The sequence below is a fragment of the Orbicella faveolata genome, unplaced genomic scaffold, assembly GCF_042242905.1.
Source record: "Orbicella faveolata isolate gen_17 unplaced genomic scaffold, um_ofav_v1 contig_25, whole genome shotgun sequence".
In the NCBI taxonomy this organism is placed as follows: Eukaryota; Metazoa; Cnidaria; class Anthozoa; order Scleractinia; family Merulinidae; genus Orbicella; species Orbicella faveolata.
The window spans coordinates 18632501-18650047 of record NW_028301553.1 but is presented as its reverse complement, the minus strand read 5'-3'; the positions used below and the strand labels follow the sequence as shown (position 1 = coordinate 18650047).

At 38.4% G+C, this 17547-nt stretch overlaps 1 protein-coding gene across 4 annotated transcripts in view; it reads right to left on the bottom strand.

Moving 5' to 3' along the window:
* Nucleotides 1-11017, bottom strand: part of LOC110053115 (uncharacterized) — a 53524-nt gene extending 42507 nt beyond the window's left edge. For 2 of the 4 annotated variants that reach the window (XM_089293120.1, XM_089293121.1), the window contains exons 1-3: nt 10862-11016; nt 8694-8766; nt 7020-7111 (exon numbers count right to left, since the gene is read on the bottom strand). In XM_089293120.1, coding sequence (XP_089149246.1) covers nt 7020-7111; nt 8694-8766; nt 10862-10901 — 205 coding nt within the window. In that variant the 5' untranslated portion in view covers nt 10902-11016. Of the gene's footprint in view, nt 1-7019; nt 7112-8693; nt 8767-10861 lie in introns of all 4 variants that reach the window. The other 2 variants (XM_089293119.1, XM_020759306.2) reach the window with 2 other exon arrangements.
* Nucleotides 11018-17547: the final 6530 nt, after the last annotated feature.

The following is a 17547-nucleotide window of genomic DNA, read 5'->3' as shown; positions in this document are numbered from 1 at the left end:
GAGGGAGGGTTCACTGATGAGAGACAGAGTGAATGGCAGTGTACTGGCGTTCTTTCCCAGCAGATTTTGTGATGAAAAAAAACCCATCTCAACTTACCCTAACTCACACACCACAACTGGCTCCACTAGTTGACACCATTTTGAATTTGCTGAATTCAAACATGAAAAATTCCACCTGAACTTTTCAAGTTTCAAACAAAACATCGTACATGCCCAATTCATGACATTGTCCCTTTAAGTGCATAGGAGCATAGTGCACTCAAGATTTGATAGAACTGGAGAAAGTTTGTTTTACAATGATATTTAGCTTGAAATTCTTGAAAAGTTAGGTATTGACAGTTTTCATTAAAAAGCTGTTGGATCGTGTGGATACGCATGATAAACCATTCCCTTAGAAATATTGGTTTCCCATCAACTCCCCATCAATTATTAAAGGGAATGATGTTGGCTCCTTGATCGTAATTGTACAGGGTCTTGATGTGATCAAAACTATAAGTATGTCTCAATCTGTAGAATCTTGGAATGTGCCTTAGATATTTGACATTATAGTTGCTACAAAGCAGGAAATTGAGGCCTCTGTGTTTGTCAAAAAAAGTGTTCTGGAATTACTTTCCAGTTACATTTATCTCTACAGAAAAGTCTTTTGATCCATGCAAGTCCGAGCGATTTTATTGTAAGTTCAATGTCAACCATCTGTAAGTCTCCTTTGGAAAGGTTTTGGTAAATACTTGTCCGTTTTATTTTGTCCTTCTTATTTTTCCAAAGGAAATGAAACATTTTATCCATTACCATTGGCACTATTTCCTAAGGGACGTTAACATTTGACATTGAGTACATTACATGTAAGTTACACAACCCCAAAGATTTAATTATTAGTACTTTTCCCAAGAGTGTTAATCCTCTTGATTTTCAAATGTCTAAATTTGTCTGCAGTTTTAGTAGAAAAGGAAACCCATGAGTTGACTTTCTCATGGTTATCATGGCTAGCGGTATTGCTTGTGGGCGCATACGCACAACTGTGACAACGACAGAGTCACGCAACATGGTGGCCATACTCCAAATAATAGGTTGACAGTGCAGCCTTGGTTTACCGTGTACATCTTTGATATTGAACATCCACGTTATGATCAATTGACACCTGTCAAAACAAGGTATCCGCTGACCAGTATCAAGTGACCATATCGCAAGCTCAAGTTTACAGCTCGTCGAGGTCACATGTTTTTTTTGAAGTTGACCGCTGACCAAGTGCTGGTTTTCGATTGGATTGCGGGCTCATGTCAGGTTAACTTGTTGAAAACAGGGCAGTATTTTCCAAAAGCCAGTTAACGCTAACCCAGGATTCAAAGTTAACTGAATTAAACTTTTTCTTTTATACAAATGTTTTTTGCTACTTTGTTTTGTGTATATGGTGATTATTAAAACTCAAAACAGAAGGCCAAGCAATATACAGAAAACCTCGCCGCAAAGTTACAAAACTCGAATCAAAATTCTACTTTTTCCTGGGTTAGCTTAATTGGGTTCTGAACAACCCGGCCCAGGAGCTACATTTTTAGGCTGGCCTAAATCTATACATTACTTTCAAATTAAAGTTCATCTGGTTATTACCTTTTTTGTCAGAGGAAACAAAGATTCTTAATAATTTTGGGGGAGTATTCATCCATTTCATTCCTAACGGATTGGTTCTATTATTCAACCACATCCCTAGCCAGAATGCTTTTGTTTTCTCTACATTGAGCACTAATCCAGAGAAATCACCAAAAGCGTTTATTGTCTCCACTTGACTTGTTCAGCAGAAGCCACATAAGCACAGAATAAGTTAGTATTGTTTGCAAATTGGCTTAGTTTGATCTCTGAGCCAAAAATTCTGATTCCTCTTATGGTCGAGTTTTGTCTTATTTTGTTTGATAGTATTTCTGCTGTCAGGATAAACAGATGAGACGAGAGTGGACATCCTTGTCTAACTCCTCTAGAGGGCTTAAACCAATTCATTGGAAAACCGTTGCTCAAAGCTTCACTTTCTATGTCCATGTAGAAGATCTCAATCCATTTTCACCATAACTGAATTTTTTGAGAGCAATTTGAATACAACACCATTCCAGGGAGTCAAAAGCTTTCCTAAAATCAACTGATATTAGTATACCTGGAGTGTTGCTCACCTGAATTTGCTCCATAATATCATTTATTAATCATATATTTTCTCCAATATATCTACCTTTTATGAAGCCCATTTGGTCTGGATGTATGTGTTTTGAGAGCAATGGCTCAATTCACCTTGCAATGGCGTTTGATGCGATTTTATGATCCACATTAAGTAAAGTGATGGGTCGCCAATTCTGTAAAAACAGTAACTCAGCATAGTCATTTGGTAAAAACGTACTTATGCCCCTACACTGAGAGAGTGATAACCTCCCAAGCGTATTATGCCCCATTCAGGCTTGCTAATAGATCTGCTCCTACAAGATCAAAGAGGTGCTCATAACAACGGTTGCGTCTTTAAAGGAGTAGGTCACTCCAAAAACTGTGTATTTTTTTCCATCACCAATAAAAAGTTCACATTGAGTTGAGTTACTCATCGTTGTTTTAGCTTCTGAAGTGGATGTGATCCCAATGAAAAAGAAGTGAAAAGTTCGACACCAGGAGCCGCCATTTTGAAAGGATCTTGAAGGCCAGGCTGCATAACCGTGACATCATTCCATCCAAGAATGTGTTTGTTCCTTTGAGCTTTAGTATGGCTGCGCTTGAAACTAGAACGTGCTAGTGATTCCGGGTATGATAATAATCAAGTTGAATGGAATGATTGGTTGGAAAATGCTCTGTGGTGTACTTGTGAGAGATGTGCAACCATGCCGACGCAAAGAGAATGTGTTTGTTGACGAGAACAGCTGGTCTAGGTCACCAAGATGGAAGGGACATTTTGCAGTACAATTGCAATGGATGCAGTTAGCGGAGGAGGAAGTTTATTTTTAGTTGTATATTGCTCTCAGAATTGAATTGGTGGCTTAAATAAATCCCCAGTATAATGCTTTTGATCTGATTTGTCTCCATTTTTATTTTACTAGCGGTTCAATCTGGAGGGAGTTCTGGTATCACAGAAACTTACGAGTTTCCAATGGTGTGTTTAAATTGGGCGAATGCTTTCCACCTCACAAGTCTGTGTTTTTACTTATAAAATTTGGATACTTTTTGCCCGAGCTTGTACATGTTTACCAGGTTTCTTTACACTTATGGACTACGTGGACTCTTGTGAATTACGCAGTGACTTTATATGAAAGATGTGAAGTGAAATCGACGTCTTTGACGTGAAATGTGAAATTGAGGACATTCCTTATCATTACATAAGATTTGTTGTGAGAATTGTAATTTGTATTGTTGGAAAGCAAAGCATATGTAATATATTTTGGATAGAAGAAAAAAGTATATGCAACTTTTACATGCGTAACCATTAGCTAATGAAGGAAAATTCACTCTGCTAGTGTGTTTATCCGTATCGCATGTGTCATGTTTACTTGCCTTGTTACTTGACAAAGCATGCAGTAAAATTAAAGCTTCATTTTTTACCGTACATTTGCTTTCATTAGCAACTGTAATTCCCAAAAATGATGTGAATGCAAAAACACTGTCCTTAATTAATGATGAATTGTGTTGATAACATCGAAAACAAATTGTCACACATTTCAGACATATTGATATGGGATATTGGATTTCGCTATAGCAGGACTTATGTAGATAGGACTGATGTACAGTTAACTACTTCTTCCGATGTATTCCAAATCAAATTAGACAGCATTTAAAAATTTGTAAATAGTTTACCTCCTGCCTGGCTGTCAAGGCCGATTATTAAACACGCTCTGATTTTGGCCCACACAAGAGATTTATAAAGTGAAAAAATACTTTTTTGATAAAAGAAAACCGTACTGGGTTAGTCTGACTTGTAATTTTAAAGAAATCTGCAGGGCATTTGAAGTTCCCACGGTACCCTAAGAAATTTAATAAATCACTTCCAAAAAACACATGCAGTCGCTATGCATCAATGAAGACGAAAACATGAAAACCCTAGTGCCAGTCTACAAAATATAATGAATTAAAGCTTGTAACATGGAAGCTTTTTTTTATAAATACTGGTAAGACTGGTAAATGAAAAAAAGAATTTCATTCAGCCATTTTCCCTGTTATTATAGAAAAAAAAGCGGCAAACTGATTATACATGAAACTGACCTGTGATTCGCGCCGTTTTAGCGTCTTTTTCGTGAAAATATATTGCCTGAAGGATGGAAAATTTTTGGCGACTAAAATAGTTGTGCTGGTGACTAAACCTGTACACTTAGGGGCCAGCTGGCCCCAATGTTTTTTCTTGAAATTCAAGCCCTGTAGTCCAGCGAGGAGCTTCAATTTCTTGCGCAGAAAAAATATCTACCCAGTCAAGTCAATGACAGTTCTGCCGGGCAAAAATATTTTTAAAAATGAAAAGTATAACTGATAGCTACCTCTTTTTGTTCCTTGCAATGCCCTGTTCGCTTGCAATATGTGCCTTTACAAGGGCCTTCCGTTGAAAAATTGTCGGAAAGCATTTTTCTTCAATGACCTCCTTCTTGTGTTTCCAGTCACAAGCTCAAATCAGTATTGAGTTTTGAAACAGTCATCTGTGAAATGCTCGTTGCACAGACACACATTTTCGAGTTTTTTTGGCATGAATCTCTAATCCCAACGTAGCTGTTCGAACCACTTCTTTAGCAAATTTTTGTTCTTTTTAGGCAAGTTAAGGAAAGTCACTCCTCTTTCGCTATCTTTTTCAGTTCTGGTTTTACAGCCCGGGCCAAATTTTTTAGCTCACAACTGAATTTAGAACAGAAAAGAAGACCTTTAGCCTTTGAGCTTTGCGCCAATTCGGATGGAATGATGTCACGGATATGCGGCCTGGCCTTCAAGATCCTTTCAAAATGGCAGCTCCCGGTGTCAAACTTTTCACTTCTTTTTCATTGGGATTGCATCCACTTCAGAAGCTAAAACAACAGTGAGTAACTCAAATCAATGTGAACTTTTTATTGGTGATGGAAAAAAAATACACGGTTTTGGAGTGACCTACTCCTTTAAAATAAGTGTGATAACCTTGAACACTAGCCTCAATAAAGGCTTCATACTCATCTTCTATTGTTGCATTATTTTAGTTTCTGCAAGGCATTCTTCATTTTACTTGGGAGACCACTGGCTTGTGAACGGTTATGATTTTGTTTTCGCACATTCCCGCATTCCCTCTTGCATTTGTTATACTCGCAAAATGAATCAAATTCTATTTGATTGTGGTTTCAAACAAAAGGTTGAATTGAGAAGTGAAGACTTGTACGACATAACAGCAACACTGCCAAAAGCTGTCAAGCTGAAGTATGATTCTCTTAGATGTGGTATTTGCCGTCAATCCTTCTTTGGAAAACAATATCTAGATCAGAACACATAATATTCATCTGAATGCAGCACAGAAGACAACATTCAAGAACTCACTGATGACACCACCAGAAATCATACATACGGCAGAGTTCAAGAAGCAAACTCTCTAAGGAAAGCCATTCAATCCAAATGGAGGAGGAGCAATGCTGTTCTGGACAGCAAGTATGGACAATGGCCGCCGAAACATAGATATAAATGTAGATCATGTCCCTCTACTGTTTGTTGTTGAACAGGACAAGTTATATGATTTTTTAGGGACCAAACAGGTTTGGGTTTCCAAACCAGGCTCTGGTCTAGATGGAAGACAGGCATAAGAGCAGAAGGCAAACAGACTCTCAAGCTACAACCTTGGTCACAAGGGTTGGAAAAATCATTCTATACACATTTTGCCCCTCCCCACCCCTGTGCAACGTCCACAAAACACTTTCATGCAACACAAGTTTTTATTTTACCATTTTCCAACATTGAAAGGGTGAATGGGGGTGCCGCCACTTATTCTGTAGGTATTACTGTTATGATTTCATGTTTTTTGCATTTTCCAACACAATTTGTCCATGACTGTAGCTACAGTATTCAGAGGTAAAGGGAATTTGACAACAGAGGAGAGAGAGAAGTATGACAAAGACATTGATGTCTATTTCCAGTCGTATGCATGGATGGATTCAGAGGTCAATATCAAGTGGGCTGAAACCACCTTGAGAAATGGCCTGGAGGATGACCCTGCAGAAGAAGTACTTTTTGCAGACAATGTAAGTTTTCAGCAAGCCCAAGACTTCCATGCAACTTGCAGAGATTTGAACACTGTTGTCTATATGCTGCCAGAAAACCATACACACAAAGTGCAGCCGTGATTAGATGCTAGTTATGACAAGATGATAAAGCAGAATATAGGGGAGCAGATGGAGAAGTGGCTGTAGAAAGATGAAAACCTTGAAATGTGGCATGATAGCATTACTGCTAAAACAAGACAAGTCTTAATGACTAAATGGGCTGGACAAGCATGAAGGGACATGCATTCCGATGTGGACTTTGTAAAGAAACTCTTTGAAAAAACTGGGTGTCCCAAGGGCTTGACCCCAGAGACTCTATAGCATATTAATTCTATTAATTCTATTAATTCTATTAATTCTTTCTATTAATTCGTCAATACCTTTATTTTTTCAATCATTTTAATACAAACTAAATTCTTGAATTTTTATTTTTTATCTTTATTTATTCTTTTTGCCATTCATTTATTTATTATTTCTTTTAATTTCAACTTACGTGATGTACATAATTTACATAGCCCAAAATGTTTTGTTCTGTATGTTATTGTTTAGCAAACAAAGTAAGCATTTTTGTTGTTGAAAATACAAGTGCTAAACCATGATGTATTTATTTAGTAGTACAATATTTCCACCAATGGTTACACTACGACAACCTCTGAAAAATAAGAACCCATTGAGAACCTAATCAGCCTGAATTGTGAAAAACTACTCTAACCTATAAGAACCTGTTCTGACCTTGAAAATTCTAGGTTCTTATATGCAGGTTTTTATCATAGCGCAGCTTATCTGTGAATATCAACAAAAGGATACTAAGAATCAACTTTCTAACTTGCTCCATCTTGGAAGGTGTAATCAATGGTTCCTTAGCAACAATGTCATCAAGCAAGATATCCACATCAGTTCTAGAAACAAACATCCATTATGAGTATTGCTGTCATGTCATACCGTACATATTAAGTTTGTATCACATTAGAACTTTCCTTCCCAGAGTTCGTTTTCTTTAGAAACATTAAATTTTTTACATGTAAAGACTGATTACCAATGACTGGAACTTCCGCTTTCCTAATGACATCATTAAACAAATTTAGAGGTGGGGTCTGGTGGTTGTCATGGGTATCCTATGTGCAAATCTTAGATTGCTTGTGGTTTGACGATCCTTTAAAGGCACCATTCACCAAGTTCATCTATTGTTGATGACATTAAATGTGGCTAAATGTAATTTAGGCTAAGTTAAATGCAAGACAATATTGCTGGCCTGCAGTCTCCCACAGGGTAAGCATGCAGGGTGGGTTGGTGGTTTGTCAGGGGCTTCTTGTAGCTTACAGCTCTGCTTTGGATATCAGCTCATTCCCCATTTTTTTGCTGTCAGACTTTTCTCATGGTAAGAATGACGCTTGTAGTAACTATCTTTGTTTCCACTCTTTGTGTGATGATGCCTGGTAGTTGCCCCTCACAGGGTTGTCATGGATACCCTATGCACCCGGCTCAGATTGCTCATGGATCCACCAACCTTTTAGGCACCATTCCCCAAGATGATAGTTTTTCCAAAAAATGGGAATTGTGAAATTTAGTACAAGGAAAAATTAGTTAGGGGTGAAACGATTCATATTCCTTGCGATTCGATTCAATTTTGATTATTGCCTTTCGATTTCAATTATTTCAATTTGATTATGCAAAGTATTAATGTTTTTTAATACTTACAACATGATACACATGGTGAACAACATAAACCCTAAACCCTAAATTTGAAGATACAATGAGCATGTCGCACATGGTTTGTCTTATTTGGAAATTCTCAAGGGGTGGTAGAAGGGCAACACTTTTACCGAGCAACACAAAATGGCGCACAAACTGCAAATGCCTCTATTTGTTAATCAAAAACACACATTTTGAAGAGTTCTGGAGTCTGATCTCACGATATATAATAACTCACTACGGGCACCCTGGAAAAAATAATGCAAAAACTTGAACCAAAAATTTTCAAAACCAAACGGTCATAATTGTGATTAATCAAGAATTTGATTAATTGTTACACCACTAGTAAGAGTATTGTATTATATCATCAATATGTTATCTCCACCAATCAGTATTTTGTGTTCAAATTTTGGATGCGACATTCAGAATTCTCAATGATGTACACAAGCTCCCCTTTCACCCCCTGCTCCAAGAGAGCTTACTCATAGGCGAACAAATCACAGAACTGACTGGGACTCAATTCTTAACCTACAGTACAAAAATAGTTTCCATGATTGACTCTGGAGAGCTGATACACAACTTAGAACACAATATTGTTACTGACACCTCACAAAAGACTCAGTCACGGCTTAATGCCACATACTAAATTAGAAATGTACAATATAACATTCAAAAGCTATTACATTATAACTTACATTAAAATTCTGGTCACCAATATTACTGATCACTGAACATGTGCCATTAGAATCTTATCTCCTAATTGTTATCTAGCACAGTGAAGGTACTCACGTTGGTTTCAAGTCCAGCAAATCTATAGACTTTGACTTCATGATGCCAGATTGTTCATACTCCAAAATTATCCCTGTAAAAAAGAAATGCACTGATACAATTAGACTAAAAGACACCTGAAAGTACATGTACCTTTAAGAATTTACTGCTAACATTTTGTGTCATGTTCAATAATCACTCTTGTTGAACATTTACAAGCCTTTTCAAAGTTTTTCTTATCACACTCTGTAATTTACTTCACGTATATAGCTGAGCTATCGGTAACACTTTGAAGGACGATCTTGCTATATTAAATGATCCTAGTCAGCTCCAGAGAAAATGTCTTGCTAGAGAATGGACAAAATTGTCAACAGATCATATGCTGATTTGCCAAGTACATGTAAGGTCAGCTGTCCCTTATGTGCTACTAACAGAATGATCAGAAGCTACAACAGATTACAATCAGATGTATTAAAATGTATTAAGACAGAATTCAATAGAAAATTGAAAAAATTCAACTTATAGTGGACAAAACCCTTGTACCAGAATAATTTTAAGTATATTACAGTCCTTTTTGCATTTTCTAAAAGCTAAAGATATAAATATTTGCCTGAAGTAACACCAAAAACAATTTCCCATAAGAAGTTGAGGAAATAAATTTCAAAGTTCAGGGAAATTGTCCATTTCACCAGTATTTTCAGGTGTTTCATATGAACTTCAACATTTGCTTTTGACATTTGGTGTTGTTAGAAAGGATTTCTTTTAAGAAGACATTTAAAACAGTCGCATAGAATTTTGCAATACAAGGTAAATAATGTTGGTTGCCAGCGACATACATATGTAATGTTACATGACGTATAAACTGACCATGCACAGAGGCCAAGAGTACTTTCATGCATTTATGGGTTGTCTAATGAATTAGACCATGCTCACAATTCCAATTCTTGATTCTTTTTCAAATTTCAGACTCATTTTCACTGCTTTCAGCTTGGAGATGCATATCCTGATGCATAAATGTCAAAACATATTTTTCTAGAAAGAAGTCTACCATGAGGAGAACACTCAGGTGACACTGAAAGAGAAATTCAGGTTATCAAGATAAAAGGCGGGACAATACAGGCAGTCAGTTCTGACATTTCTGTTAAAAAAAGTATACTATTCAAATATTTTCTCATGTTTTTCCTTGACAGCTAAAGCCATGGCCTATGTCCTGCACACTGAGTGACACAGAAAACACGCTGAATTGCTTCAGCCTCTATCAGAATATCCACTCTGGTTACTACTTCCTTCCATGAGAATGGGCTTCAAATTACGTATCATAAGAACGTTATAATTAGAGGCGTCTTAAACATTAACTTAGCCATCACAAAATAATAAAATGACATGTCCTGAAGGTGAGCCAGTGTGCAAAACAATGAAAGTGACAGCAGACAAAAATCCACTGCTACATCTTGATACTGTGAGGTCCATTTGTACTATCACATAATTATTATTCTCTCTTGAATCAAAATATGTAAAGTTACTTTTGAACTTTTTTAGACCAGACACTAACAACTCCCCAGGATAAAGGGCACATTCTTTCAACTCCATTTGCGACTGATGAGGGGGGTTTTCCTGAAACGGCCCAAAAAAATACTATTAAGCACTTTTTGTTAACTTAAACTAAAGCAATTCAATTCAAAGTGCTACTCAGCAACAACTTGTTTTTACATTCTTTCTTATACTTTATCATGACTTTACTTTAAACTCTCGCTCAGTTTTGGTTACTGTTTTCAAAATGTCATGTCTCACTGGGACATCACTGCAGTTAGAAATCTGTCTCATCTATATAAGAAACAGAACATTACATGGCCGCTTGGAGGGCTGCCACTATCTTTCACTCGTTCGCTGAGATATCACAAACACATGTGATCCTCTACAGTAATAAGCTGAATTAATAATGTTTTAATAGTACTGATCAATGATACGTGGGTAAATAAGCTACATGTAATTACTTCATAACTTTCAAATTTTATAGCAACATTCGGATAGTCGCTGCTTCGAAGAATCCTCACTTTCGGTACTTTTTAGGTAGCTTAGTTGATGCACAGTTTACATAACATTTTGACAGAAGAACAGCCTGGGACATCGCATGCAATGCTTGTCCCATAAATCGTTAAATTTTTGAATTGGCATCAAATTGCACATACCTGGTGGATAATAGCGTAACAAGAATTTTTTTAAGCGCATACTACTTCCAGTTATATAGTTGTTCTTCGGCTGTCAACTTGTCATACTGTAAACAACAATACTACGATTACAAGTGTGGGTTCCAAGTTCCGAACGCACGCTATTTCACGCATACGCTCTTTGAAAAGCCGCTGAATAATCGCTGTCGGCACCACAGGCAGACCACTCTAAGCGAGGGCCTTAAGGTGGTCTTACACCTAAATTTTTTTTTGTTTTTGCAAACAACTCTGTGGAACAGTTTTGGTATCACGTTAAAGGACTTTGCACTCTGACTTCAAAAATGAGCTTTTCCAGCTCACGTGCCATGATAGTTAATGAATAACTAGCTCCTTAGTGTTAAAATGTGGTGTTCATTATAGACACGATAACGTAATAATGAATGGTTCGAGAAGTATGGAATTAAGTTCATCCTGTCCATAAGCAAGTTGTCCAGGAGACAAACCTCAGAAAACAGTGTTTTGAGGGGGGTTTTCTCGTGAAATGTTGAAAAAGTGTATTAATATTAACTAATATTAACTATATTGACTAAATAACAGGAAAAAACTTCATAAATTGCAAATTTTGGAGGTTTAAGACCTAGATAATTGTGACCTTCATCAATGTTGAAAATTTGACAACATTCGGTTAAAACCCAGTGGAGATATCGTGTGCGAGATATTGATGATCCGTCTATTTGGTCATTTTGAGAAATAAGGCTTTAAAGTTTTACTTCGGTCTCCGAGAGCCCAAATTAGCCTTGGGAACTAGGGGGGGGGAGGTTAGGGGCAGGGGGAGGGGTATATTTAAAGGTTTTACATAAATGTTTCATTGAACACCCGAATACACACCAGTCATAGAAATGTTATCCAAGTATAAGGAGCGTATAAGATGGTAGAAGAAATAATGTTCAGGACCATGATGCAAAATTCTCATAACTACACATCTTTAAAGCGTTTGTGTAAAGTATCATTAAAATGTATTGAATTGAATCCATTTTGTGAGTACTTTTAGACTGTAAACAATGGTTGCTATGGGTGTTGCTATGTTGAAATATAGCTAGAAGTGTTCAAATTTCTTAATTTACACGTAAATTCAGGAGTAATTAGAGGAAAATCGTTTCAAAATACGATTTACAAATGGACAGGGATGTTGAATCTCCATGTTCCAAAAAAATGGTTTTCTGGAGAAACATTTATATCTGAGAGTATAAGACCCCCTTAAAATGTTCTATTTTTCTCTCATGACTGAAGTCTTAGCTTAGTTTTTCCCACGTAAAATTCATCACAGCCCAGAAGCTAAACGCCCGAACACAATGTAACCGAATTAGCAGATCGTCGAAAGTGCAGACAGACGCTCCCGCCCAAACAACGACAAGAACAGCGTCGAATATGAAATGAATTATATTCAACCTACGAATCTCGCAAGAATTTAGATTCATTCAATTTGTCTATCACTGTCAGAGATATCCCAAAGAAAATATGTAAGACAGGGTTTGAATTCGAAAAAGAATTTTTTTTTAAACGGCCGTCGTATTTCACTTTCTCTAGAATACTCAGAACATGGTCATTTCATGTTTATGTTCAACCTCGTTCCCAGGGTCTCTCATCTTGCCGCCCCCTGGAGCGAGCGAGGAGAGACCCTGGTTGGGTCTGGTCACGTGTCTCCCAGAACCTGGGAGATGACAATTAAATTGTTGAAGGGATGGGAGGCCTAGTAGGAATTTCGTCTATACTTAGCCTACGGGAGTGGGGGATGTGTTGTCACCAAAGTATAAAACCAGGGACGATATGATGTTCTCCAGGGATGTTCTGCGGCAATATACACCGAGGAAAACTTATCCATCATCTGATAGCGGAAATCCAAGTCGCTGAAGGTTGTACGGTTCAGTGAAGGACGTTACATATTGTAAAAATCCCCTCAAGAAGGCGAATGGAGAATTGCACACCGCGGCCGAGGCTGTGTATGGAAGATCTTTGACTGATCTTTACCTCAGAATGAAGTGTAGGTTGTGTTAACGGCGATTAAATAATTTTAGAGAATTCAGGGCCTTTAATTGATCACTGAAAGCCATAGTCACTTCAAAAGGAGCGAACGAGTGAAAACCATTTATTGGAGTTTCACCGCGCCTTCGGCGTCCCGAACTTTGCAGAGCGCGAAGGATAATACATGTATTACGAACTCGTCGCGGTATGCATTTCGCCCTCTTTACTGATAAACTGGATTTATCTTCGACCGAAAGGAGGTTAGAAAAAGAAAAATATAATTTTTATGGTGTCATTAATAAATTAATGTACGTGACTCCAACGGTTCGTGACAATTGTGCAAATTCTCATTTAATTTTCGATCTCTCGACCTTTCTTTACTTCACGCGTGTTTCTGAGAGGCACTTTTTATGCCGTGTTAGGGACCGTTCATTTTTTATGAGGGAGGGGGGGCTGGTGGGATTTGGGAAGCACCATTTAAAAATCGCATGACCCCCCCTCAGCTTACCAATTTTTTCACATGGCCCCCCCTTATAGCGGTCATTTTTTGGGATGACCCCCCCCAAAAAAAAAATTGAACAAACAATATTTAGATTTCAACTTTTTTAATATTTCTCTATTATCCCCCTACTTCACGTTATTGTGCTCACTATGAAGACAATATTTACAATCTCTATACGACAGAGAGCTGTTGTTTAAAAAACAAATCAAAAGAAAGAGAAGTCAATTTCGGATCTCCTAGTTATGGCTCGCCCTGAGCGTGTGGCATTTGGCCTCTCATTGGCATCTTCCTCATCTGAATTGATGAATGCAAGAATGACATCACTTAAGTCATCTTCTCCCCCAGAGTCAATGGCATCACTGTCATACTCATCATTGTCACTTTCATCCGTTTCACTGCTGTCAGCACTTGCCCTGTTGTCATTTTGTGTCAATGTCTTGGCATTTCTCAGTGTTGGTGGGCCAGCTCTGAGAGGACTCTTCTGCTGCAAGCATGAATGTCTTACAATTGCCTTTACTTTCTCACTCTTGCTGCTTTTCAAATGCTGCTTCAGCCCGTGGTGATTTGAGTACTTGTTTAGTTCTGGAACACGTAGCTTTTTAAGCTTGGTTAGATCTTCGTACAACTCAGTCCAAGGATAATCCTCCTCCCTACTTAACTTTGCCTTTTCTTCTGCTCTCTTTTTCCTTTTAAATTCCAGCACTTCAAGATGCTGAAGATAATCCACCACAAACTTCGATTTGACAATAAACTTATCTGCAAATAGAGCAACGCTCTCTGGGTCAGATAAAACCAGCCTGCCACTTCCATGCTCTTTCTTCTTTATATTGTTAATCCAATCGGGGAAAGAGCGCATTACTACATGAGCATCATGAAAGAGGCTCATTCCAAAATGCGCAATAATGGCGAAAGCGACGAGTCGTTTAAGAAAAGGTTTACAGCTGAACGATCCAGGCAGTTTGACATCTTACAAGCAAAAGAAGCAATTTTTCTAGGTGCGGATGGCTGTTCAGAAAGGGCGAGTGAGTTTTCCATGCAAGGGTACCAGTTGAAGCCCAGTGATGGAAGAAAACTGAACTTCTCCATCAAAGAGCACAGAGCAATGTTGGAAAAGTTGCATGTCATATTGAAAGATGTAAAGGAACACGATTCCACACTCTTTCAGTCCAATGGGCTTGCTTTAAAGCAGGGCGAAGAATTTGCCCACAGTTTTAATGTAAAACAGATCAAATGTACAGAAGCTAAGTTGACGAAGGTCACGCAGGACATGGAAGCACTAGAAAATAAGAAGAGCAATTATAACAGCATATTCAAAGGCATACTCAAACAGCACATCAACAAAAGGAGAAGGAAAAAAGAAAACTGCAGAAAGTCAAATGAAAGAAAGAGGAAGTGGACTGAAAACAACGTCCAACGAGTTTATGGAATCTGTGTTGGAAACCCGCTAGGAAATGATCTTCCACAATGCCTTGTGTACCCTCCTAGAACGGCCGTCCCGGAAGAGTGTCTTAAAGTTGAGGATGTTGCCACGTCGATATTTAGAAGAGATGGGCCATACATCGCACAGCTCTTGGAAGGGAATTATTTCACCAATGCTGCAAGAAGCAGAATCACCACCAACCTTGAGCGGGAAGTCAGAGATTATGTTTACACCGTCATGTACCCTGAAGAGTACACTCTGACGGAAAGCATTGCGGCTTCTTGCAGCATTGCTGAAAGAGACTCCCATAGCAGCACAAGCGGCGACGAAGAACTCGACGACAGCGGAGATGAAGATGAGTGCCAGTGAAAGTTGCATTCGAAAATAACAGTGTTAAATACTTCTTTTCAGTAGCTACAAATGCTTTTTGTCGCCAAACGTTTTTTTAAAGCAGAAGGAAAGTTTGTAATAAATTTGTATCCTGCCTTCTATGTTTATTCTATAGCAATTTTTTTGATATTCAAACATTGCCATTTTAAAGTTTTACTAAAATATTTCACGTGACCCCCCTTTTTCCCTTATTTTTTTGGGATGGCCCCCCCTCGAAAGCCATTTTTTTCCCATGGCCCCCCCCCAAATCCCACCAGCCCCCCCTACCTTATAAAAAAATGAACGGTCCCTTATTAGAAGAAATGGAAATTAGAAGTAGAGCAAAGTCGTAGGTCTACATGGTTTCCGCTCTGCACGTCGCTTCTTAGAGCTTGACACCTCTGTAATTTGCCATGCCGTGCTTATAATTTGTTTAGGTTCGTTTCTATTGCAAGATATGTTTTAAGGCTCTAAGTATTGGCTCTCCAGGGACAAAGATTAAAATATTCCGTGAACATATGGCTTACTTGCATTCTATATTGTGACGCCGCAGGTGACGCCGGGCCCAGCTATTTGATTAGAACTGTTTGCAAGCACAGTGCGTTGCACGAATATCATATTTATCTTCGTCCAGCTTTTCTTCAGAGACTGCCTTAGTTTTACTTTGAGAAAGCTATACGTTTTCCTAGAGACATTCTTATGTTTTTGTATCAATTTGATCGAGTGCATTCAAAGGAGAAACAACAATTACTACGGGATGAAATCCCGTAGTAATTGACGTCCACAGTAGAAAATATGACTGACTTTCCAGATCTTTCCATAAATCCAGTGGGTAAGACGGCAACACTGAAAATTACGACCACCAGATTGCCTCGAGACAGACTTGCTTAACCTTTAGGTAAACGTTTGGAATAGATATTATTCGAAATTTCAGCCTGAAAGAGAAGTATTGATAAACGCCGTGGTTAATGGCAGTCGCAGCGCGATACTTTGAGTTCGACAAAGCTCAACGCGACAAATTGCTGCTACAGAGGACCCTCCCTGATGTTCTCAATTGTCAAAGTGGCACGTGACCAGACCCAACCAGGGTCTCTCCTCGCTCGCTCCAGGTGGCGGTAAGATGAGAGACCTTGGGAATGAGGTTGGTTTATGTTTAGTAAAGAACCGCCCAGCCGAACAAAACGTCGGCTGAGAGCGCAGAAGATATCTGTGCTATGAAACGTCTTTTGAAAATCAAAACATATAAAATGACTTTTCACCACATTTAGCTACATTTCCCACCATTTCGTCTTAGGTAGAGTAGGTAGTTGCAAGAAAGATGCTTGGGCTGTCGACGCATCTCGCGCGCGTAACATCCTCAGAAGAACCGGGCACCATGTCTGTTACCTTGGTTATAAGGCCTTTATGGGAGATTCACTCTCTTACGTTGATCTTCTCTCTGCTACACTAATTTTGCACAACACCCATGGTTTGCAGAGATGGCCGAGGTATCATAGCTGTGCGCAAATTGATACAATCTGGATCATCTCAAGTCCGGGTACCGGTATTCTCAAATGGCCTGGGGGTCGAATAACTCTTCCCCGTTAGTGATTGGGACTTCACGGGTGTGGGGGAATCCCGCATGCAGCATTTTTTTAATTATTATTTTTTATTTATTGAATAGACCAATTTCGATATATTAAAATTCACCCTAACACAACAGACCTCCGTACGAGGCTCTGGGGAATAAACCCCACAAACTTTGTAGTTATTCCCCAGAGCCTCGTACTGAGATCTATTGTTTTAGACTGAATTTTGATATATCGAAATTGATCTGTTATACTTTGGTTTTTTCTTGTTGTATCATAACCGTCTCTTTCGGTGTTTTGTATTTTCCATCGGCTTATTGCTGCCTCAAAGGATTTTTTTGCCTTCTTTTTAGTCAAAAAATGTCATTTTCTGAGTATAGATAGGGACATTTAACTTTACTTTTTAGTTCGCTACCTCCGTCTGTCCTTGGATTCCCGGTAATCCGCTGAACAGAGCATAAAGTTTTCGCAGTCGCTTGCGTGCCAAAGTCAATATGGTTGTTTTTTGGTGGTGAAGTTTCTGTTTCGTGAATCGTTTAGACGGTCGAAAGTTTTTGTGAGTGTGTTTTTGGGTCGAGGCCTGAGTATAGCACAGAAAAACTCGCTAGCAAGATATCAAAAACTCCTTAGCGATGAAGTTTTAATAGCTGGTTTTCACGTGACGTCACTAAAATTCAAATTACGAAACTATTGATCTTCCTGAGATTTTACTTTAAAATGATGTATAAGAGCAGTTGAAAACTAAAATTCAAACAAATTTTCGCTCCGAATGGGATCTTGGTTTTGTGATACACTGCGCTTGAATTTCTAAGTTTTTGCGTGACGC